General features: G+C 37.2%; 1 protein-coding gene across 2 annotated transcripts in view; it reads right to left on the bottom strand.

Moving 5' to 3' along the window:
- LOC137265440 (cytosolic purine 5'-nucleotidase-like) overlaps positions 1–27,241 on the bottom strand; it is a 149,894-nt gene that overhangs the window by 105,959 nt on the left and 16,694 nt on the right. For both annotated transcript variants that reach the window (XM_067800839.1, XM_067800838.1), the window contains exons 4-5: positions 23,656–23,773; positions 13,551–13,646 (exon numbers count right to left, since the gene is read on the bottom strand). In XM_067800839.1, coding sequence (XP_067656940.1) covers positions 13,551–13,646; positions 23,656–23,773 — 214 coding nt within the window. The remainder of the gene's footprint in view (positions 1–13,550; positions 13,647–23,655; positions 23,774–27,241) is intronic.

Below are 27,241 nucleotides of genomic sequence, written 5' to 3'. Positions count from 1 at the left end.
ACAGTGCTATCTTTGTCATCAAATCTTGGTAACAAATGCCCGATCTTTCTGCCATTGTGAAGCAGCATCAAGGAGATTGACATCGTGTTATCCTTTGACAAAAACACATGATCACAACAATGACGTTGTGAGTGGTAACCCTTGCAGTCCACATTTCTTCACAAAGTCTTCGTCAAGTTTTTCCCTCAGTAAGCTGTGTCCCCTAAGCATGAAACGTCCCCCCAACTGATGGGAACCTGTTAATGTTGCCTAGTAAATACAATGAAATGTCTTTAGCATATGTGATGGTGATGAGAGACTTGACACTTAAATTCTTTTATAGCTAGGCACTTAAAATTGACGAACACCAAAAAAGGTTGCAAACATATTTACATTAACAAGTTACAGAGGACATTTGTGTCAATGTTGTTCTGAGTCTACAATGTGAGAGACACTTAGCATAGCTGAGGGTCAATGAAGATATGTGGAGTTTTACACTTGAACTGAGCATATGTTTTGTGTGTTCTTTAAAAAACGTTTTCATGCTAAATGATTTTTGTGTTTGTTTCACAGGAAAGTCTGCTGTGATGTTCCATGGTTTTGAGCATACAGAATTTTCTATAGACAAGGTTACTTTCAGTTTTCAGAAACAAAAATCAAGGCTGCATTGTATTTAGTCTTGAGCCGTCACCGACAAAATGTTGTGTTTGATATAAAATATGCCATTCCTCTGGTTATAACTAATTTACACTCAGCAATATTCCAGCTACCACATAACCAGGAATAAGTGTTGGCCAGTACAAACAACGTTCACATGTATACACATGAATACTGGTTGATCAGCACAGTAACTCTGAGCACTACATTTACCCTGACCTTATCCAACATGAACCACTGTATTATCAATATATAAACTGATAAAAAGTGTAAAGATACAAAGCAAGAAATGAATAACAAACATTACTGAAAACATTTTCTTCTCCTCTCCAATATTGCAAATATCCTTCCTGCTTGTTATTGAAATAAGTCATTCTGCATGCGTGGTAGTTGTGATCTCTGTCCACAAAGTATAAAGTATGTCCAACACAGTTAATTAGTTCCAGGACTGGCGCTGTTCCACACTACTTCCACAGAGTTCTTGGAATGTGGTACACATATTCCATACGTGAACGCTTGTATCATCTGTTTCCATGAAACACCACTCAAAGACATTACATATAAGGAACCTGATGTCTCATGCTATAACAATGCTTACGCTGTCAGAAAAAAATGACCCTATTATGTATTACAACAGCGCCCATGGACCTAATAAAAGCTGGCTTCTGGTCAAATAGCTGTGTTACATTAAGAACATAATACTTTCACCTGTGCTTGATATCAATCTGCCTCGCTTATTGTGTCAAACAGGTTACAAGGTCAAATGACAGGCTGAAAGTCGCACAAAGTAGTCAGTGCAAAAGAATATTTATACTCCACATGCTATCAGAGGAAACATCAACAAAAAAAGTTACACCTCAATGGTCCAGTGCAGTTTAATTGACAACAAAATTACTTAGACAAAACAATTACTCTCCTCTGACGGAGTGACAGACATTTCCTGCCTTGATGGCAACAGTTTTATGTCAGTTAGTGCCATAAAAACAATATGGCCTTTCCCAAATCCTCTCAAACCAAATGTATGGCAGCAGGATAATTAGACAATATTATCCATAACCTGTCACTGTTGGTCTATGTCCCTTCACTTAGATATACACCTCTAACAGACCCTAATACATTTTTTTAACAAGTAACTGAAAAAAACTTAAACCCATCACGTATCAGCTGGGATCTTGGTATATGATCTTGAGAAGGTCAAACAATGACCTTCATCTTCTAAACAGGAAGTGGTTATAAGCCTCAGTAAGAGAGGTCAACTGATAATGACAGCGAGACACTTTCACGCTTTGCAAGACGTTGACAGTGAATAGTACCGGCCCTCAGCAGGAACCTTCCAGAGGGGATGCCAGAGTACATTGTACGTAGATAAGAAAGATGACAAACTCTTTCCAAGATCCATTTCTCATTTTAAAAAAAATGCATTTCAAAATTCAAAATATTTCAGTGTTTAACAGGTGGTGTTGATTAAGTTCCATCTACACAGACAGTGTAGACACTGGAATTTCTAGCTGCAGATAAAGGGGAAAGATAGGCCCATGACATGAAACTCTGTAAGTGACAAGAAACTCTGTAAGCACAGAATTAAATGACACTTTCACCAAGAATCACTTCCAGAAGTTGTTTCAGAACATATGAAATGCGTGAGTTTTGTTAAAGCCACTGTCTGCAAATACTTCAGGAAAAACAAGGCAAGTATGGATAAGGCTCATCTTCTATAGCCATTACTCATTTTTTTAATTTGGCTTGTAAGAACAATTGACCAAAAAAAATGTATCAGAAAAGAAATGATATGAATATAAACCATTACTTTTTGGCTGACAATTAGGCAATTACCAAAAAAGTGAATCTATCACTGCAATTTCTTATTAATGGTTAATAATGTCTATAAAAATCTTTATTCTAATACAAAAAAAACCCAAATTATTCATCTATCCATGTCATTGTGCAATCATACTTCCACGAAGGAGTGACCTTTGAAATTATGCTTCATTCATCAGTAGTAATGCTAATCACAGACGTGTTTATATAACAATAAAATAGCAATAAATTGTCAATTGTGCTGATATGGGAAATCAACACTAAAATTGTCTTCATTGGCTTAACTCTAAAACATCTGATTCCAACAAAACACCATTATTACCATTTTCAGTTGTCCTAATTGACCTTCAATTTCCAATAAAGTAAAAGACAGCTCTTATATCAAAGTCAAGAACATTCCAGCCATATGCAACTACTTGTAAATAGTCGATCTCGGTACGACATACAAAATGCAACTACTTGTAAACAGTCAATCTCGGTACGACATACAAAATGCAACTACTTGTAAATAGTCGATCTCAGTACGACATACAAAATGCAACTACTTGTAAATAGTCGATCTCGGTACGACATACAAAATGCAACTACTTGTAAAAAGTCGATCTCGGTACGACATACAAAACACAACTACTTGTAAATAATCGATCTCGGTACGACATACAAATGGTTGATGCCATGGGCAAAGTTTCAACAACCTGATAGTTTTACAAGCACAAGCCTGGGGGGACCTACTGGCACAAGGCTTCCCACTGATGGTTGTCTTCATTACACATAATCTGGGTTATGTGAAATGTCTAAAAATCATCAGACAATATGTCAAGGAAGTTTCTACACCTCATATTTTTTAAAAAAGATTGATGTATGGCATGCACAGAGGTGGAATGAGTGAGGGATGTTTATGCTGTTTTCAAGTGAGGGAGTTTACACCACAATCAGCAGTATTCCAGATATATGGCAGCTGTCTGAAAATAATCAAGTCTGAACCAGACAATCCAGTGATCAACAACTCCAGTTATATGTTGAGATACGTCTTGGACATCTTACAACTCAGGTTATACTCATTAACACTCTTGTGGTGCTGACACCAACCTAAAACTATAATTTACACAAACAAGGATTCTACAAATGAGGATTCAAACCGGGTCTGGTTCTGGTTCCTAATTGGTCTGGGGAATTATTTGCTCAGCTTACACAATCAGGCACAAAGTGCACAATAACACAATGAGGGCATGGCTTGGCCTTTCAGAATGTTTATTTTACTATTTCTTGATTGATATTTTTCAGGCAAAAACATAGTTTTCATCTCCTGATTAAAAGATAAAATTTAACCACACATTATCACCAGCCACAGCAGTGAAAGGAATGTTCCCATAATCCACACAAAATACATTTCTAATGTTTTTATATCGCCTATTGTTTTGGGAGGCCATAAAAACCATCCATCTAAATTGTTTAGGTGCAGAGAGGTTAGTCATGCTTCCACTAAGTGAACTAAAAAAATTTATAAAATGATAAAGAGATTACAAACTGGCACAGCAAGCAGAAGATTTGGTGACAATATTAACGACATATATTTGGATTGAATAAATATTGTCAGTAAATATATAAGTGATGTTTTTACACTTGGTAAAGAAACATTCAAGCATTTCTAAAATCATCACATCTGTAGTTTCCTTGAAAGACTTCCATACGACTCAGCTAACTTATTACTTGTTGATATCCCCAAAGTTTACACTGAATAAGGAGTGAGATGCCATTGATCAACGCCTGTGACCACAGCAACAGTCACAGAATCTCCAACAGTTGGCACTGAAGGAAGAGTGGACGAACATTCCCCTAGCTGATCTGATTGGTTCCATAGTCTCATGCAGCCAAACAATAGAATGAGAATATATAACCTTCATCATAACATTCACCTGTTTCATTTATGCCATAATGAACCTTGGTCACTGACAATGACATGCATCAAATTTGAACTTATTCTGATCCTGAGTAGGATTATTTTACCTGAATAAAAAGAAAAAGCTCTATGTTCAGTATTCTGATCTGTTGATTATGTATATAATTTATAATGCATACATCTAACAACCACTTTTGCATTTCTTTTTTTTGCAGAGTATACGATTAGATAACGTTTCCTATGATACCTTGTTTACCTGTCACTGAATAAGTCCATCCATCAGTCACGGAAGGCATCTACAACTATGGTTCTGCAACAGTGAAGTTAAGACTCAACTTACTTGAAATACATCTCTTCCTTATAAAACAGATTGTCGAATTTTGAAATGAGATTCAAAACTGGTCATCTGAGATGATTTTAGAAGTAAAAAAAAATAACTTAATGCACGCAAAATGATTGAAAGAAACAGTGAGCTTTTAACATGTTGCACTTAAAATCAAACACATCAGAAAAGTGCATTAAGTTTTCATGTTTTGTGTCAGAGACACATCTGTTAACAGATACCAGGAACATAATAGAGGAAGACGGTGCTGATAGGGAGGAATTTGGGGGATGTTTTCTTTTTCTTATTTCAGCTCTTCATAATTTATTTTACCAATTTTGTCTTTTTGGGAAAGGGTGGGCAAAAATAAAAATAAAGTTATAGACATGTGAAACTTGATATCGACACGCAAAGGACATGGTAGAGTCATTCTCTCTCTCTCCTCTCTCTCCTCTCTCTCTCACACACACACACACACACACACACACACACACACACACACACACACACACACACACACACACACACACACACGCATGCATAAATATGTCCCTATATTTATATATGAATGCTATGCAGTTATGATATATATTTTATTGTAACGCTGTACATATATTTATTTTTGAAAAAGTAAAGTAAATTCTAATATTCAAAGCATGTTTCCAAAATGTCACCTGAATCAAATTGATCATATTTGTGTCATGATTCAGTTTCATGTGAAATAACAATAATTCATATTTCACATAAAACTTCAAAATAAATAATTCCCAGATTCGCATTCCAAATAACTGCGACAATATGGACCTCGTCTGAGGTATATACACAGGAAGTTGGCTAAATTTATATTTTCTTGTTCTCATTCTTCAATCTTGAGGTTATCTGACAAGCGGGGAAAGCTACCTATTCTGCTCCCTGACCACAAGCTCATGCTGGCCAACAGGAAACGCAAATTAGCCTTGATGACCCATGATAAACCATTAACATAAGCATGTGTAGGTTAAGTGTTATCTTCAATATGCTGCATGAATATCCTCCCTTTCTAGGCTCTCCTGTATGGAAAACATCATATTTTACATATGGCGGAATCATTTTGAGGAAGCACAGATGTGTGATTTGTATATAGAAGGGGGAGAGTGGTGGGTTGGTGGTTAGGAGGGGGAGGGAGGGTGGAATCAGCTGGTAGGGGTGAGGAGGAGATTTGATGTAGGGGATCTGAGATGGGGCTGTATGCCGAACATTGGGGGAAGGGATAAATGTGGTCTGGAAAGTTGGGGGTAGAACAGAGTGTAATGGAGAATGTGTTCTATATCTGCAGGACAAACAATTTTGACCTGAGCTGGATTCTTTTTAAATGCATTTTCTCAGGTTTGGGAGAAATACAAAGGACTGAAGTTTGGTGAGGCTAGCTAGCGAGTGAGTGAGTGAGCAGTAGGTGGGTAGATGAGTGAGTGAACAGACATGGATGGGACTAGGAAGGAGGAATGCAGAGTGAGTGTGTGAGTGATTGAGTGAAACTTTGTTTCAGTTGAACATTGTGTGTCAAACTGATGTGTGAAGAAAGCCTTAAATAATGTTTGAAACTACGGTGAAGTGTGAGTATGAATCTCCATGGCATTAGTAATATGCCGTACAGACCTTGAAGCAAATATATCCAAGAAAGCCCATGCAAGTCTAGAAAATGTGGCAAGTCTTGATTCCCTTAGCTTCAGAACGTACATATTCACTTGAGACAGTTGTTATTGACTCTTTCAAAGTATTTTTGTTTTATATATTTGCATGTTCAGAGATATGTTTGATCAATGGCACATTACAGGGAATCAAACCAAGAACCACCGAAGAAGTGCTGCAACTCTACCACCTGTGCCATCCTAGTGAGGAAGATTCATCCCAGATTAAAGAGGATGGGCTAAGTGGGCATGACCAGGATGAGCTACAGCTTCAGTTGGAGAGCTATTTTCCACACAACTAATGAGAACAACACATTTCAGAAACTCACCGGGGAGTGGCTGTTTGGCCCCCTGAATCAACATCATCCCCATGACATTTCCAATAATCTTTGGTCAAACTATAATAAAATGTTTAAAATGTTTTTTTGCAGGCTTTCTTGGGATTGAAAGCAGATGGGAAAAAGCATACGTACATGTGGGCATCCATGCACAGTATTCTAACTGGGAATGACTAATCATCTGTGACAAAGTTGTAATAAAATTGGTGAAAATAGTCTAGTCAGATTTTTATGTTTCACAACTAGATTCAAGCATACAATTTCTGATTTCTTTCAAAGGTCAAACCACCATTAATAGGAGGAATTAATGCCAGGGCATGACCGTGAAAATACTGATCATCTTAAACAGTTATGAGATGCTGCTGAAACCAGTGATGAAGAACTCCATTCCAACCACACTGCTATTCCAACATCTTAGTGGCCTTACAAAGCAATGGTGGATGCAAAGAGCTCCAATCAATGCCTGGGTACAATATCACAAACACATGACTTGTGCCAGACAAGGACAAACTGCTCCAACCATTTCTACATGCTTGTTCACCTGAACAAAATAAAATAATATTATCTTAACAGCTTGCATTTATCACTTTCAGCAGTGGAGATGTAATGTTAGTAAACAGATTATCTCAAGATCATGCCCACACAATAGATTATACCTGCAACCATAACTTCAGGTAACACCTGTTATTGCAGACCTCATATCCTACACATATCACCTACAACCCATACTTGACACATACAACCATACCTTCAGGTAACACCTGTTACTAAGCACCTCACACCCTACACATCACACCCACAACCCACACTAGACACATACAACCATACCTTCAGGTAACACCTGTTACTAAACACCTCACACCCTACACATCACACCCACAACCCACACTAGACACATACAACCATATCTTCAGGTAACACTGCTACTATACACCTCGCACCTTCCATCTTACAAGCTACACCAACAACCACCACCTCAAACCCTGCTCATAACAATACACTTCACATCCTATAAACACTGCAATTCTAAATACTTTAGAAATACCAAGAATTCTGAAACAAGACATACATTAGATGTAACATTCCTGTCAACAATCACCTGTGGAAAAGCACCACCATACCAAGAATCCCTATACCTCAGTCCCCTTTCAGTGACAGCAACCTCTGCAACACCTCAGAGATTCACATCAGCCCAATATCAACCCTCTTTCAATTAAAGGGTCATACATATCCCTTTAAGTTTTCAAACTAAACCTCGAGAGCATCCCTGCTCTGTGGTGTGGGTTGTACATATCAGTCTGAGTTATCTCTCACTGATAAACCTATCAACATGCGCATAAAATTCTGTGATTACCCTCTAAAACTTTATCCAGATTGCAGCTGGTGTCAAATAGTTTAACATCATCTACGGCCTGATGGAGAAAAGTTTATTTACCCAATTAATTAACATGTATTTTTTCAAACATATATTCCATTTCAAATTTCATGACAGTTGAAGATTCATGATACTATCATTATCATTGCTATTTTATGGTTTGAGGGATATTTAAGATAAGTTGTTGACGTAAGAAACATATGCTAACTGCAGCCTATATCTGTACAGAAAAATATTGTTTGGTTCTTTGGCCTTGGTGGCGGCAAGCATAATGGGTGGCCTAACTGTCTTCGGATTCACACATCACTGTACAGAGTTATATCCCTTGGGCACACCAGAATTCTATGATCCTTTGAATGAATCTTAATGATCTGAACATTTCATATTCCTTGACAAGTAACTATACCCAAGCGACAAAACCAAGTGCCCAAATCTTATTGACCTGACTACATTTTCTTTATTCCCTGAGTGAGTGAGTGAGTGAGTGAGTGAGTGAGTGAGTGAGTGAGTGAGTGAGTGAGTGAGTGAGTGAGTGAGTGAGTGAGTGAGTGAGTGAGTGAGTGAGTGAGTGAGTGAGTATGGTTTCACACCGCTTTAGTAATATTCCAGCATTACGATGTCTGGAGACACCAGAATGGACTTCACACTTTGTACTGATATGGGAAATCAAACCCTGCTTCAGCATAACGAATAAGGACTATAACCAGTGAGCTACTCCACCTCACCAATTATCTAACATAGTACCTAAACAAAACAATAAGATACTACAACCAAACCATCCACTCACGTTTATATCCCTTTCAATTGGTAACAATCCTAATCCACCAAAACCATATGACCTTGTAGCTGTCCATTATTTCTTTTCATGTGTAAACTGAAGCATTACAGATGACCCTAACCTTTTCTCCATTAGATATGAGATTACTGCCCCAACTATCAGCCCCATCGTACCCGTACCCGTGGACTACAACTGGACCCTCCCCTCTGCTATCTGACCAGATGCTCACTACAATCAGCCCAATAAAAAGGTAAAAGTTGGGTGGGTACCTACAACCATACCTTGATAAGCCCTGCACACATGCTTCCTTTGACTTCTCTGCTAATTGACTATCAACCAAGCTTGTTGAAAGGAGTGGGCACCATATAATGGAGCAGTGCTAAATCATGAATCACAGAAATCAGGGCTGCTCGCTTGATGATGTTACTCCTGCTGGATTAAGGCTTGGTCAGAGTTAGATTAGCAGGTGCTTGTTTGGAGGTCAAGGAAGAGAGGCTGGTGTAAACAGGTTGCTCCTAGTTAATACACTTGGCTTCATCACTGGATGAGTGAAGAGCTGTGGTTTTATATGTCATATCAGGGTCTGAGATTTATTGGCTGAGACAAGGCCTGGGTTTGATCACATCACATGTCAGAAACACTCCCCATATCTCATTAGGATGCATGATGTATGTTAAAAGGTTTGTGGGAAATCCGTACAAAGCAAACTTGTCTCAACATTGGGCTACAAAAATAGAATAATTGTTCCTGATAGAATGAGCTGGCAAATACAAACAGAAAACTTACTTATATATGTGCGAGAAAAGTGTTTCAGTCTTTATTGTGTCCTTGAAGCAGAAATACTGTCATGGTATGTTTTTGGAAAGACTTATAACAGTGGGGTTTTGTAATAATGTCTAGTAATAACCATGAAGTTAACAAAAAGAAAACTTAAACTAAAGACATTTCGTTCTCAAATACTTAAGTCTTATCAAAGTGATACACATGCTCAGAAACTCTGTATCAAATTATCATTCCCTGGTGATCAAGCCATGGAGATGTATAGAATTTTAAAAAATGATTACCATGGTTACAATGTTAAAAAATCAAATGAGAATAATTTCCAAACGTGAACAAGACTCCACTGGTTGAATAATCCATTCAAAATTTCAAGTTCATAAAACCAGCAGTGATGTGAAAAACAAGGAAATCTGACAGGAGGAAGATTGACAAACTTACACAATGAAAGTACATATATTTAATGTACGACAGTAAAACACTGACGAATACTTTTATGACAGGGTTTCAGCAAAATACCAGGTGGTTTTCAAATCTCTAAACAAATTCATTTGAAAGATCATATTTATCTAATTAAAGACATTCAAAACAAAACAAACATCATTTCAAATTCAAGAATAAAAATGGCATTAAAAAAACTTGAATTTTTTCTCAAGTTACCAAATCTTAGAATTTATTTTTTCAATAAACATTAAAGGCATCATTTCAACAAAAACAACCCACAAGACGCGGAGAAGCTGTGTAAGACTACAAATCTAACAAACCAGCGGACATCAAGCTTCTTCAAGCTGCCTGTCTCCTGAGATTAACAGTAGTTGTCATGCCATCATATTTCTATTTCTGTTTTTTCTCAGACATTCTCGTAATACTACATGGTAAAGATTACATGAGGAAATGCGGCAATCAGGTGTAACAACACAAAAAGCCGACTCCCCATAGGAGTGATCTGTGACATCTTGCACATGCACCCCTCCCGAGGGCAATCATAGACTACTTAGGCAGAAGGTTGTACAGATAGAGCTCAGACTTTTTTCAAAGATGGCGATGATCATATTCATGTCAAAAAACTTCTATCTCCCCTGGAAAAAACAAACAAAAACTCCAGATGGAAGACTCTCTTTACAATCATCTTGCGAACAATAAAAGGAAGGGTGGCGCCTTGTGAGTTAGTAGGAATTATGGGTAAATTTATTTTGACATTCGACAGCAGTGTTTGAAGTATAAGAGTGTTTGAGCAGCCTGGTCCACGGATGAAGAAATAGCACTTAGTCTTGATGATACACACGATGGAAGTCTGCGATACTTAATCATGGACACATGTTATGGGATCTTGCATGTTAAAAATTTTGACATAAAAATTCCCCAAACCATATTTATAAAATAAATAATATTAAATGTTAGTCTGTACTTGTTTTAGGATGGTGCTGTAGCCTAGTTCATAAACTAGTTGCTAGTCTACATTTCCCTCATCAGAACAATGTGCGAAGCCCCTTACTGGTGTCCCCGCCATGATGTTGCTAATACTAAAATCCAACTCACTAGCTCACTCTGGTACATTCATGTTATAGATATGAGTATCTTGTGTGCTGACATCAAAGTTTAATGTTAAATGATTCAGTGTGGTTTTATGCCCCTTTTAGCAATATTCCAGCAATATCAATGCAAGGCACACCAGAAATGGGCTTTACACATTCCCATGTGGGGAATCAAACTCAGATCTTCAGCATGATGAACAAACACTTTAACCACAAGTCTATCCTGATTCTATTTTTTAAAAATTTATTTTCAGGCACCATGTAATAGTGTGTATCTATTCAAACACAACAATTGTCTATGAATGAGGTTGTACACCAAGAGAGACACACATCTTTGTGTATCACTCATCACCACGGGAACATGAGGATGAAGAACTCGCTACACAAAGCAAAATGTGGGACCAACTCCAAAGATCTGTCAAAATCACTTCACAATATACTCAGTGTCTAACCCAGAAGTACATTCAAGTCGTCATACATACATTTATCATTTTCCTAACCTGTTGGCGACTGTAGAATAGACAAACAGCAAGCAAGACTCAACATACACAGGTTGATTCTAACTGACAACCCAAAGAGGTGATATACTTATCTTATTTGAATAATCAAAGTAAGCAAATATACAAGTTTCTGTTAAATACATTACGACAGGTTGAACAGCAATGTATGTTGGTCATAGGAGATGATTTAATGGACTGTGCTGTGAGTGATTGGCTCTAGTTTTGCTCTTTGTATTGATCACTGGATTGTCAAGTTTTGATTGTATGATACACTGTAACACTGAACTTCAACACGGAGGGTTGTTTCAAGGCCATACACATGACATTCCCCATCAGTGGGATGATGGCTGTTACAGACCAAGCCACATGGTACATAGGTTACCCACACTAATAGCAATAACTTCAGTCACTGGGGCACCAAACCCTATTACAGAAACTCATTTGTTATTCACAGACTTGCTTGATGCTCCCACATTCCAAAAAACTAATATTCAAGGCTATTCAACCCAAATATCTGTTCTTGGTGTGTTTTATTATTCAAGACATTCCAAAGAGTTTTACACTTTCTTCATGGATTTTAAGTTTTATTTAACACTTTGAAGTCTTATAAAGACTGATCCTAAATTTGTGACCTTCATTTTTTCTAACAAACTGGTCATTATGAAAAAGTAATTGTTTTCAAAATTCACTCAAAATGAAAACAGATTATTCTCAGTCTCTGGAAATGATGTCAATGTTACACATCACAAGATATATGCATTTCCAAAATCAAGGATGTGAAGTACAACCAACAATTGTAGTTTCAGAAACCTGCATCATAGTCCCTGACAAAAACTGATGTCAGCAGTTGTGGAGATCATGTCCTTGATGATACATGGCCTACATGATGTCACCTAACGACAGCAAGATGACAGTCAAAGCTAAACGTCTGCATCTTCAGCTGTGTTTTATAAAAGCATGATGGATGAGAACTAATATGAAAGATTAACATGCTGTCTACCATGACAAGAGACAACTGTTCCATGTGCTATCAAATTGTGCACGACTTTTACTCTACATGATCACTTCAATGGAAATGGTGAAAAAGATCATCTGGACCCAATTCTGAAGACTCAGTACTCCTGTGCAAACAGTATACTAAAATGGTAAAATTGCAGTTACAATATATCAGAGGCTGGAAACTCTCCATTCTTTATTTGTGATATTGATGCTACTCAATGGTTGGTAAAATGTCTGGCGCTGCATTGTTGGTAAAATGGCTGGTGCTGTATGGTTGGTAAAATGACTGGTGCTGTATGGTTGGTAAAATGGCTACCACAATAAGGTTGGTACAATGGCCTCTATATGGTAGGTGAAATTACTGCCTCTATATGGTACAGAAAATTGCTGCCACAAAAAGGTTGGTACAATGGCTTCCTCTACATGATAGGTGAAATGGCTGCCTCTGTGTGTTAGGTAAAATGACTGCCTCTATATGATAGGTAAAAATAGCTGCCACTGTATGGTAGGGAAAATGACTCCCACAATAAGGTTGGTACAATGGCTGCCTCTATATGGTAGGGAAATGGCTGCCTCTGTGTGTTAGGTAAACTGACTGCCTCTATATGATAGGTAAAAATGGCTGCCACTGTATGGTTGGGAAAATGACTCCCACAATAAGGTTGGTAAAACCGCTGTCACTATATGGTAGGGAAAATGGCTGCCACTATATGGTTGGTGAAATGGCTGCCACTATTCAGCATTGTGATAGTGCCACACAATTCCTCTGCTGCGAAAGCACAGCATCACCTGAGGTTTCAAAGAAACTGACCTGAAAAAACATGGCTGTTTGACATGAAGAAGATGCATGTGGTGAAGCCTGCCACAATTCTTCTGACATGAACAAGATTAAACCATGTACTCACCCTCTCATGAACTGGAACCCTTGAACGCAGACAAGGATGTTGCCAAAAGCATCCACTTTGAGCAGTGTTCCATACAGAGAATCAAACCAAAGACCCCTGGAAAATAGAATCATATGTTCCTTTGACTTCTACCGACTGAAAACTGTTTGAAAACAGACAAATTTGAGTCCGCTTTCTAAAATATTCCTAATATATTCAAGTAAAGACAGTGTTGTTTCAACATTCAGCGATTACAAAATTGGAGACATTTCATAAGAAAACCACAATATTATACACAGCTTGTTACTTTAATCAGATACCATGCCTTGAAGTGAGTGAGGGAACGGAGTTTTATGCCGCTTTCAGCAATACTTCAGCAATATAATGGCAGTAATACTTCAGTAATATCATGACAGGGGACAAAAGAATTGGGCTTCACACATTGTATTCCTGAGAGAAATCTAAATCCAGGTCATTGATGAGAAAATACTTTAACCACTAGGCTACCCCACTACTGGTGCAGTTGTATTGGTTGATATGACATATATTAACTCACATAGAGCTTCATAAGACCAGTCTCTATGATTAACCAATTAACAGTCTTTTAATATGGTACACAACATGTCAATAATACTGTTATCAAATATCAGATTAACTTGAATCATGATCCTTGGTTTGTCCATTTCATGACAAGTATGGGGATAATGATTCCTCATCATGTGAGGAGTGTTAGTTCCGTGTTACTGGCAGCTAGTGAATAGCCTGTGCAGCTATATATGTTGACATACATGTGTTTAAGCCAGACCAATTTCTTTCTTGTTCTATGGTCTGCTGGTCATTATTTATTCACAAATTAGAAAAAAAGAAACACACTCAGCAACATTCCTGCTATATGATGGCAGTCAGTAAATAATTGAATCTGGACCAAACAATCCAGTGACTGACATCATGATGCACCTACTCAATCAGGATACAATGACACATGTTCACCAAGTCAACACTCCTGACCATACAATCCCTTTAGTCTCCCCTCATGACAAGCATGGGCTGCTGAGGACCAATTCTAAAAAGGATTGTCACAAATGAAATATACCTAAAACACTGTGATAAGAGCTGTAAACCAACCCACTCACTCACTCACTGATTGGTACAGGACTCCTACCAGCCCTAATTATGAATGCTACAGAGAGCAGCATGAATTCCCGTCATATCTTATCACCCTATGCCGACATATTACTCATAATAAGCTAACCTGCATCTGACACCGGAGCTGGAGCATGGAGGTAGCCGATCTGTCCTGCAATCTTATGTCAGACTGTAATAAGCTATCATACAACTTGTATCAATATTGAGACTGTCTTTACGCTACTTATGTATTCCTCGAGATTAACATGTTATCAAAACACTTAAAACATCTAAACAAACAGTAAGTAATCTCTCTGTAAAAGTATCAGATATCGCCATGGAAAACCACAAACTATGTAGTGATGGTGATAAGGCCTATAAGATACATGGAGATTGTAGAGACATGAAAGTGGGGCTAGACAAGACAGCTTTATTAGTAACAGCTACAGCCATAACAAGAAGAAGCAAATTTGGACAAATACTATGACAGTTTCACATCTGCAACTACTACTACTACTACTACTACTACTACTACTACTACTACTACTACTACTACTACTACTACTAGATTTGATTTCAGTTTGAGAAACAAACCTCCTCCACAAATCTGTGACGGCAGTCTGCTTTGCGTAGATGTCTGTTTGACGAAACATACCTAGTGCAAATACCTGTGATAGGTGGGCAGACAACAATTCCTGATTCTGATTCTGCTTCTACTGCAGCTACTTCCAATATTACACATAATGGAAGATACAATTGTTTCACGAAAGTGGAAAAGCACCACTGACAATTATTCTGCAAGTTCTTCCACTACTTTAACTGCTAATACTTCTTCCCTTAAACTACCATAGCTACCATCGCTACCATAGCTACCATTGCTACCATAGCTACCATTGCTAACATAGCTACCATTGCTAACATAGCTACGAGCTCGTACCATCCTTAAACAACCACTACTACAACAGACTACCACTGGCTACCACTAAAGCCTCTTCCGCCACTAACTTAGTTGTAAGTACAAGTGGTGCTGCCTCTCAACCAATAATGAAGGAATGTAGAATTAACATCTCTCATGAAATCAGTTTAGGATAAACCACGTCACTGCTCCCCAATTCTCCGTCTGGTTTCCTGACTCCTGATTCCCTCTCTCATCCCATCCCCCTTCCTGATCCTGTGTCTGTGTACTAAACCCAAACAAGAACACTTAAAAATACCTTATTATGAATGTTTATACAATTGATATTCACAACAAACATTAACAAAAAGCAAGCATAATAACTGAACAATAACATGATTTATTTACACTGCCCTGAAATCACCACATACTTCATCCAATGACAAATGTCCCTCAGCCAATAAGCAATAAACCTCTTATTGTAAATTGCAGCCATTTGCATTGTCAATTATGACAGAAACGCTGACATGCTGAGCTTTAATGGACCATTAACTAGAGTTCTGGTTTTACGTCCTTGTTATGATATGTCATAGAACAATAAGCATTCAGTCCAAAATATCTTGAATTACATACAGCCCTCTTAAGGATGTCACACTTACTTCCAGACTGTGGGCAGTTGTCGTAATGGATGCACTGGATTTGCGCCAAATGCAAACTTCCAAAGTCTCAATCAACGTCTTTACTCATTTGCTTCTTAGAAACATTCTCAGCATCCGACAAGACATCTACTTAATCCATATTATATTTGTATAAAAATTTTGGCAAAGTTACTTCAGTTACACATCCTTCAAAGGTATGTCTTATGTCTTCTACCATCTGTCTGCTAGAACTTCTTGGAACTCAGTCAAAACCCTTTACAAGTTTAATGCTTGTGTGGCATAGATGCTTTCAAATGTAAGCTGTTTCTTGCAAATAACTAATTGTTATAATACAAAATACTACTTTAATCTCTAATGTGTGCAATACATCACTGAAAAAGTCTGCAATTTTCTTCAAATAACATCAGATACTTATCAGTTATGACCTATAGTTAGCTTAAATACTTCAACAACCAATTCTTCTGCTCTAAGTTAAAAAACTCTCAATGCAGTATTAAATTCTCTTTATCAACAATGCACCTCTGTAGTAGATGGACAATGTTCCACACATATTCCCATACAATTCCTGTACTTGCTTCTCCACATGTCACATTCTACATCAAGCACAGACATCCAGTAGTCCACAAGGAAACTCTACATACCTTTAAATGTTATCAAGATGCGCAGGGCTGTTTATCGAAACATTTTTTTTCACTGATAAAGATTGTATCAATTAGCCTGTTTTTTCATTGTACTAAAACGCCTGCTTTACGTGATCACTTTATTGCCCATTAATTACACCCCTGTAATGGAGCCATACTATAATGCATCAATGCTTGGTGAGAAAAAGTGGCCTCTTTAGCCAATAAATGAAATAAAAACTACGCAGAAATGTGTGCACTTGTGCAAGACAATTGTGCACAGACACATTTGTTTTTTATGTGCACTTTGCAAGACAATTGTCGAAACTCATTGGTTGGCTTGCACTGGTTCCACACAATAATTCCTCTTCCTGTTTGCCTCACATGAAATGGAGGCATAATCGTATGAGGCGCGGTCTACTGCCCCACACAGTATCGTTTAGCGCCTTTTCTTGCATGTCTCCATTCTCTTTCATTTGAAAGGCGACACCATTTGTGAAAAGATCTTTTGTAACTTTACGAGCATCACTCTGCAATCTTGCGTCCCTGAATTCATCTGTTGTACAGCACTTCGTAATTATGACTTCTTTGTACATCAGCATGCTTATTGAAAGTTTATTACTGTTTTCAAATGAGCTAATGTGTAGGGTGAAGATAGTCAGATGTAATTATCATCTGGTCATAAAGTCTGTGCTTGAATATCTTCCGTATTCAACCATTAGATAAATACGCACATTTAGTAAATGAATCTTGCTACCAATCGGAAGCATAATTATCATAGCTCATTAATGATGATCACATACAAGTCACTTTGCAAATATGCCACAAATACAATAACTTTGTATTAAGTGTTGAAGAAAAGGATGATGAAAACATCTTTCAATATTAGTCGTGGTATCTTGATGAATGAATGTGATTTTTCTAAAGAAACATTCACCACATTTGAATTAAAGCATCTGGTTATAATTTGTGATCAAATAATTTCCTGATATTTTTTATTAGCGAAAAATCTTCTCCATTTGTAGAATGCCTTCTTCAACATCTCCCTTTAAATCTGATATTTTTTATCAAAATGAAATAAGTGACAAAATTATACGGAAACCTTCCTTTGGCAAACTTGTATAAAGTGTGCACTGCGTGTGAACCAAACCAGCTTGCCATTTTCATCACTGAAGATTTTAATAAGCCCTAAAATCAATGTTATGGAGGCCTGTCTTCCCAAATAAATCAATTAAAAAGATTCATTTTGTATTTAATGAACATCATTACAGCATTCACTGAGGGTCTGTGTATAATGATGTCAGTCAGCCAGTACAAGCGTCGGACCAAGGGTGGCCGGCCATGTTCAGTCCTATATTATCAGTCTCACAAGCTAAATGATACAGTCACAATCATATCAAGTTCTTCAATTTACAATTTTCAGAAAGTTTAAGTTGACTTAGTGATATAGCTGAAATCTCTTCTTGGAAACATTTCTTATGATTATAGAAAGAGTTATGTGGTTTATAATTATCTCTGCAATGATAAATAGAAATATCACATTGATAGAACTGTTACATATGTCATATTTGGGATTTCACTTTCTTGGTAAAGTACAAATTCTAGTACTTTTTTTCGGTTGAGTCCCATCCGGGATTCGAACCCGCACCCTCAGAGTCAGGCACCTAATCGCCAGCACACAAAGTCAGCCGCCTAGCCCGCTCAGCCACCGCGACTTCCACACAATGAAAGTCGGACAACTGGTAGTCTAGACTGCGTACTTTGTGTACCCCTCTGATGAATTGTACTTTACCAAGAAAGTGAAATCCCAAATATGACATATGTTGCATTTGACCACTTTCTAAATGGCATCGTGTAATCATAGCTTTCGGCCGTGGGAGCCGTGCCAATTTACATTTTGTGGAAGTCGCGGTGGCTGAGCGGGCTAGGCGGCTGACTTTGTGTGCTGGCGATTAGGTGCCTGACTCTGAGGGTGCGGGTTCGAATCCCGGATGGGACTCAACCGAAAAAAAGTACTAGAATTTGTACTTTACCAAGAAAGTGAAATCCCAAATATGACATATGTTGCATTTGACCACTTTCTAAATGGCATCGTGTAATGATAGAACTGTTCTCAGTTACCAGTAGTTCTCAATGGTTAATGTATCTTTTGAGTTTACTTGCTGGTTTTGGTGGCATATGAGTGGGTGAGGGCAGAAGGTAGCTTTGTGGATATAGTGTTCTCTTGTTATGCCATAGGTCTGAGGTTTAATTCCCACTTCCATATGCCTACAGACTATCGAGAGAGAACTGTTCAGATGTGTATCCCTGAGAATAGTTCCATATCCAATGCCTCAGAAGAGTGGACCACAAGCATTATGTGGTTACACTCTACACCTGTTTGAATGTTGCTTGTTCCTTGACCACTTGTGTGTCATCGAGTACCTCAACTGACTGTGTGTCATCAAGTTCCTTGGCTGATTGAGTGTCATCAAGTTCCTTGACTGACTGTGCGCCATCAAATTCCTTGGCTGATTGTGCTATAGAAAACTCCTTGATTGACCATCTGTCATTGAGTTCTTTGACTGATTGTGTGTCATCGAGTTCCTTGACTGATTGTGGGAAATCGACTTCCTTGGCTGATTTAATGTCATCAAGTTCCTTGATTGACTTTGTGTCATCAACTTCCCTGGCTGATTGTGTGTAATCAAATTCCTTGACCAAATGTATGTCATCAAGCTCCTTGGATGACTGTCATCAAGCTCCTTGGCTGATTGTGTGAAATCAACTTCCTTGGCTGATTGTGTGTCATCAAATTCCTTGGGAGATTATGTGTCATCGAGCTCCTTGATTGATTGCATGTCATCAAGTTCCTTGACTGACTATGTGTCATTGAGTTCCCTGGCTGATTATGTGTCATCAAATTCCTTGACCAATTGTGTGTCATTGAACTGATTGGCTGATTGTGTGTCATCGAGTTCTCTGGCTGATTGTATGTCATAAAATTCCTTTACCAGTTGTATGTCATCAAGCTCCTTGGTTGACTGTCATCAGGTTCCTTGACCAACTTTGTGTTAACCACCTCCTGGGATGATTGTGTGTCATCAAGATTCTTGGCTGATTGTGTGTCATCAAATACCTTCACTGATATTGTGCCATCGAGTTCCAAACCTGCCTGTGTGCCATCGAGTCCCTTGGCTGACTGTGTGTCATCAAGTTCCATGGCAGCCCGCCATAACTTGGATGAATGTTTACATCATTGTAACATCATTGCCAATTGTAAGATATAAAATCTATACCAATTATACCATCTCTAATCTTGCAAATTCTGGGTGTATGTAGTCTTTGTTTCATGTACTAGAGTTTGACATTTAAAGCCCATTCTTGATGTACCTGGTGTGAATACCCATGAACAGGATACAAACATCACATCGTAGTACAAATCATCTGCTCAAAGTTGTGCATCTGCAGAATCTTTTAGAAAACTTTTTAAGCTTTATATACACCAAATAAACTTAAACTTAGGTTTCTTGTGAGTTTCTGATATAAACATTTATCATCAAATGTTCATTCAAAGCAGTCAACACCATATCAGCCCCCATTACAAGAGAGAGAGAGAAGAAAAGACAATTATTCTTTAACACATGGATATGGGATAAACCATTTATACACCAGTTTATATTGGGGAGCCAGGAGTGCAGTCTTGCGTATTTCATATCAACAGTGGTGTGCGGTAAGTGCAACTGTATACACTTCTGAAGCACAGCTGCGTATGTCAACAATTCAGTTTGCGTATCATTGAGCCAGGATGCCACGATCATGACATTGTCCTTGACATGCATTCAATCTGGAAAGTAAAACTCACAATTATTTTGTGAAGGGCCATGTATGGTATTATTCTGGTGCAAGAAAATGTCCATCTAAAATTAGCTTATTGTGTCATCAAAGTCTTAGCAGGTCAAAAATGTGTGGTCAGAAAACATTATACAAACAAACAAATGTACCAATATTAACAAATGTTAACACTATGCCTTAAACTGTCAGGGCTAGTAACAAACAACAGACCTAGTAACTAGTCTTTATGTAAAGATACCAGTGGAACTTCTACAGCATCAATTCTGTCTTTGATGCACTATGTGACTAGTTACCATTTTGGATTCATGTTTATTTTTTTAAAATGCCTATTTTCTCATTCACAAATCAAAGATGTCAATACCAGGGAATATTCTGTCTATATGTCTACATATCGGAAAACATTCCATAGATTCTGCTGGGAGTAAACGGCAAAATCATGGTAAAAATGGTATGAATTCAGCACTGAAAGTCAGTCACCAGGTGTCTCTTCCTCTGCCAGTAGTACTTGCCACTTCTAATTTCCATTAAAAACAATAATCAACCCACACCATTCTAACACTTTACATTTTTATTGGATTTACAACAATTTTATAAAATCAAATTGGCAAATAACTGAAATGGTCTAATTGTTTGTCCTTGACCTCCAAGTCAAAGTTTGTTGACTTAATCTTTTCCCATCATTCTATTTTCTGCTCTCCTCCAGTCTAAAACCCTTCACTTCCTGTGGAATGAGAGTCAAGCCATATCACATCTCCCATCATGCTCCAGAAATGCTCCTATCTATATTATCCCATGGCATCAATAAGTAATATACTTTAATATCTCCCACATGTACTTCATCTTAGTTCCTGTGTACAACTGGCGCTAACTGCCAAATCAGAGGATCTGGTCATAATTTGTATTCTGCTAGGATGGTTTTAATCTTGAACTTTAAAATTTCAAAATTTATATGACTTAATCAATTTAATTTGACTAAGACCAGATGGATAATTAAGGATATTGGTTTAATACTGATAAGATAAACTATGAGTATATAATGGGCAATCTTGTGGATGATAAAAGTTTGAATGAAAACATCATGCACAGCTGATGTGAAACTACAGTGATTTCTATTTTGTATTTTTTTTTTAACAAACTAGCTTCAATAACTCAGAGACATACAGACATGAATCTGTCTGATTATTTCAGTTTCAGTTTGTAAAATAATTGATTGATGAGTTCACACCTTCTTTTCGAAGGTAGGTGAGTAAAGTTATCTGCGTTGCTTTGTCACATTTTGGGATTGGTGAGTTGATAACTCCCTAACACACTTCCTAGTTGGTATGAAAACAGTAATATAGATCCCATTGTCAGTTCATTATTAACTTCACATGATACCTAACTACCATACATCCACAACAGTTGAGAAGTGAGTTGTAAACAATATATGCAGATAGTAACATCATTGCCAGTCTCACTAATCTCAGTGATGCTACGGAAACTGTCTTAAATATGGAATATCTCAAAGCTTAACCCTGAATCATTACCATTCACCCGAGGAAGGAAAGCCCCAGCTTTCAAATTACGATGTACTGGTGCCGAACTGCTTCTTACGACAAACATAATGAGATCCTGGTCTTACTACAGGCTACACATCATTTAACAATTAAGTATTGACATATTCCTTACAGCTCCTACACTTCAAGGAGCTTCATCTCTGCCAATCTGGCTAGGGCTGTTTCGTAGACTTCCAACTAGTTCAAAGGCAAACTGTAGTTATCACTGGTATATTTGTTCTAAACATGCAGATTACTAACTGAACATGTTGAAACACAAATGTGAAACAATTAGACCAATTAATGGAAAGTCATGAAAATTCTCTCAACTTGGACAGTACAGGTTTGAAATTGTATTCAAATCACAGGAACTAAATGGTGCAAACAAACTATTCTATTTCAAAGACCAACATTAACTTTTTTACGGAAAAAAAATGTCCATGAAAAATAATCATAAAGCATGAGCATCGATCTGCACAACTGGGAACCAATGTCATGTGTCAACCAAGTCAGCAAGTTTGACCACCCGATTCCGTTAGTCGCCTTTTATGACAAGCACAGTCGCCTTTATGGCAAGCATGGGTTGCTGAAGGCCTATTCTACCCCGGGACCTTCACGGGTCTCTTTATAAGAGACTACCTTTCCCCTGAAACCAGATACATACAAGTAAAGTAATGTACTACTTGAAGTCTGATTAACCCTTTCAATACTCTTATGAAGCCTGATATAATATTCCTGATTCCACAGTATGAATCAGGCCACATCATAAACACGTGCTGACTACTGAATCACAACTAAATAGTGATTTTACCAGCAATATATGTTTACATTAATGAATCACTGTTTTACATAGTTCATGTACATAATCATCATCAACCGGATGCTGGGCGGTTGTCAGGGATACCTGACATATTACTGCAGGTTTAGGTGTGTGTTTACTTCATGATCTGGGGAACTAATGATACCAAGGTAAGGACAGACCAACTGGGACTTTCTTAATCATCATACTTCGGTGCCATGATGGAAATGTTCCCATAACATCAAAATCAAGGAAGTATCATCCACACAATCCTCATTAAATGAGGACATTAAGCCTTGTAGAATATACATTTTCGTGTATCCATATGCTTTGACGATATCTTAATGGTTCATTTTCAGAAATTTAAGCATCTCAATAGTGAATTCAAAACATCAACTGAAAATAAATTAAGTTAATAACTTTGTCACAGGCAATCAGGATCTTAGCTCAAAATGCACATCCACCAAAAATACTATAACAAACCGGATGTTTTCTTTGGTTGTCCCTTATGAGTTGCAGAATCATGAAAAACATCATAGAATAATGACTCCAATACACTGTAGTAACATATACACACCCACAGCCAGAGGAGGAGCAGTGATTGCTTCTTAAAGCATTTGAAATGTATTGGTTGAAAGTGGAGACGACTGGGTGCTTACCTGATTGGAAAAGTCGGATCATATTCAAAATCATTGATTGCCTCTGGATAACCAATGGCTACCATCTGTTTTTTCAAAAGGTCGAAGCCAAGGGATTCATACTCTGGGGACTTGTACACTGAAAACATAAGCAACGTCTGTGTTAGTAACAAAAGCGATGTTTATCTATCACTTAGCAATGTAAGCGGTGATGAGTAGTACAAGCAATGAACTTGCAACATTCAATTCACACAAGTAACCAAAGGATGACATAGGCAGTAACATAATCAACATAAACCATGCATTAGTATCAACCTGAAAAAACAACAAAGTTTACCAACATGCATGTAACTGAAGTTAAGCAAACATAAGCAATGAATAATTAATATATCATGAACAAATATGCAACAAAGTAATAAATATGAAACAATATGAAACAGTAATGAACATTAAACAAATATGAAACACAGTAATGAATATTATACAAATATGCAACAAAGTAATAAATATGAAACAGTAATTATTATACAAATATGCAACAAAGTAATAAATTAATATTGTACAAATATGCAACAAAGTAATAAATTAATATTATATAAATATGCAACAAAGTAATAAATTAATATTATACAAATATGCAACAAAGTAATAAATTAGTATTAAATAAATGTACAGCAAAGTAATAAATTAATATGAAACAAATATGCAACAAAGTATTAATTAACATACACAATAAATATAATAAACATGTTATAAATTAGCAACAGAACAATAAAAGGCATTCCATTGACATAGCTGTGACAATGGTCAACAGTTGTAGTGAATATAACAGTGTCATTTCTCTCAAATATTGCAACTGCAAGTTTTAACCCAAATGCTGTCTTTTGTTTTCAGTAGGAAATGTACCCAACAGTGTTAAGGAGAACAGCTTGTGTATTTAGAGGAAGAATAATGAACTTCAAGAAAGCCTATCAAAGAAGTATCCCACCTGATTCAGGTGCTATGTCATGAAATATCAACTATGTACAGTCACTGTCATCCAGGGGCACATAATTAGCTCATTTTCAGTTCCACAGATGGACATTTTGTTTCAAGGAGGAAATGCTCTCTAGATAAAACAATCAGAAAACAAAACCTTTGTACTTAAGCCATTTTTAATTGGAATGAAATCTGACTTTTCAGCAGGTTTGCGCTGTACATGGTGAAGCTAAATGTTACACATCTGGGACTATTAACCAATTAGAAAAAGAGTTAGTTTTTTAATTGAAAGAAAATTAGGGCAGGGGGTATCAAGTTACTGAATGACAAGGAATGGTGCTATTTCTGTGGATTTCAGACAAATTGGTGCTTGTGTCATGTGTAGACTGCATTAAAGAGTTGAATAATCAACATTCAAGTTTAAATGTTACAAACAAATTAACTTGATTAGATGCCTGGAATGCAGCATTTTCTCTGCTGTAAAGAACTGGAGGAGTATTTTGTGTTAATTAGGACATCATGTTTCCACTTGAAAAGTGAATCACAATTAAATAGAAACAAATAAAACAATCCCAGAGGTTCACTGTAGAAAGAGCGGTTTCCAGCATATTATTCCCATAGTGAAACATGCAGCCCATGAAGCACAAGATGTGTCCTAACAGGAAGCGACGTAGTCCAAATTGTGCCTGAGTTCACTCGGCAGTGAATGTTCCCTTGGAAGGATGAAATGATCATATAACTGTTTTCATTTTAACTCTTTACAAGAAAGTTGTATTCTGTCTGGGAGTTCAGAAAAAAACATTAGATTAACTTGACTAGAGAAATAATATAGTGATTTTAGCATACTTCAGCGTGTGGATTCACTGTGTTGTAAACGTGCAAATGATCATTCTTGTGGAAATTGGCTAGAGATTGCTTGGCCAGGTACATACTCAGAACAATGATATGAAACATGTTTTGTGTCCAAGTTGGCACTGTTGTTTAAGCTTACACAACGTAACAAGAAGAAACTTAATTTTGATTTAATCTTTTCAAGTTGTTTGTATCACATTTTCATTGTTACACTAGCCATTAACTTTGGTCATGCAACAGTTTAAAGTTTCTATGCCTCTTGTGTCATGTGTTGTTTTGACAATGGGAGCATGTTCTGTGTGACAACAATGTCTAATGGTTGATCTTTGATGCAAGGAAAAATCTACATGGGATCAAGTCGGCCTACACCTCACCTGTTCATATTTTATTAAGAACCAACCGATCTGTAACTGAAATCTAACACACCTAACTTGTCATTTTCACAAAACACAAGAACACTATTACATTCATAAAAGATATCCGCTCTAATACTGACAAAGGCCAGTGAGCTGGATGAGAGGACTGAGTGAAAGACGTCTAACAGTTAACACTCCACAAGTCAAGTCATCATCCATTGACAAGTTTCTTCAATGATTCATTTTGAATTAACAAAAAATGAAGAATGGCAAGTAAATCATGTCAGTCTCTTGACACACCAGCTTTATATTCTCTCTTCAGAAAAGATCAGATCTGAACTCAGCAGGAGAACTTGCACCACTTGACCATCTGTTCTTCTCTTTTCACATGGATGCTCATGCAAATCTCACCTGGGGCCGTATCATAACCAATTTTACATATTCAATTTTCATACATGTTCAAATACTTGCATTTAAATTTTATTGGCAAATTGTGTCATTAGTCAACTTGATATTACATGGAAAAAGCACCTGTGAGCAGGACAGGCAGAACTCAGCTCTATATGAAAAGATCCTAAATAGAAATATATAAACAAATACACTTTGACAAGACCTTGTAGTCCTCATTCTAAATAGTCTGTCTCCACCATCAAAATGGAGACTGTAGAACAATTGCTTACTTTCACGCACAAAAACTTACAAAAAGATAAAATTTGATAAAATATTTCAATATGACCTTGACAGAGCCCCTGTTCCCCCTCTCAAAAAATACGTGAGAAATGACATAGGTTTTCCTATGTCAGTCAAAGTGTCAGTCATTTTTGAGCTTATATAATAAAACATGGTTCCTTGGAGTCTGTGAAGATTCATAAGCAGAAATAATGTGAAGAGCATTTTCAACTATGCCTTTCACTTATTGAAAAGCTCAAGGAGCTGAAAAGAACTTTTGAGATGAACCCCTCAGCTTTCACATATTTTCTATCATTGGACACCATAACACAAAAAAAGTATTTCTGGATAAAATTATCTATTATTGAAAAATCACACACTTTTATTCAACTGCCAGATCAGCATATTTCAATATGTCGTGGTTCATTTATCTTGCTTGCCCTCCTTTACAACAAGTCCAGCTATTCATCTTGCTATAGTATGTCCAATGCATACTCATTCATCACAATGGAGCCAGCTTTCTCAAATTGTACCCAATGTCCTTTGCAGAGAAAGCATCAACTTTTCACACATTTTATACCCCTACACCCAAGCCTCAATCTCATTGATAGCAACCATTCACAGTCCCCCATGATTGAGCAAGGGATGGACGACAGGCAAATGAATACATAATTCTTATATTGGAACAGCTGCCTGTTTTCAATAGACTTCCGGTATCTAGCTAGGATGCTGCAGGACTTGAAGAGCAGTCT

Source organism: Haliotis asinina, chromosome 15, assembly GCF_037392515.1.
Source record: "Haliotis asinina isolate JCU_RB_2024 chromosome 15, JCU_Hal_asi_v2, whole genome shotgun sequence".
In the NCBI taxonomy this organism is placed as follows: Eukaryota; Metazoa; Mollusca; class Gastropoda; order Lepetellida; family Haliotidae; genus Haliotis; species Haliotis asinina.
The sequence above is the reverse complement of the archived record's forward strand: the minus strand, read 5'-3'. Positions and strand labels throughout refer to the sequence as shown.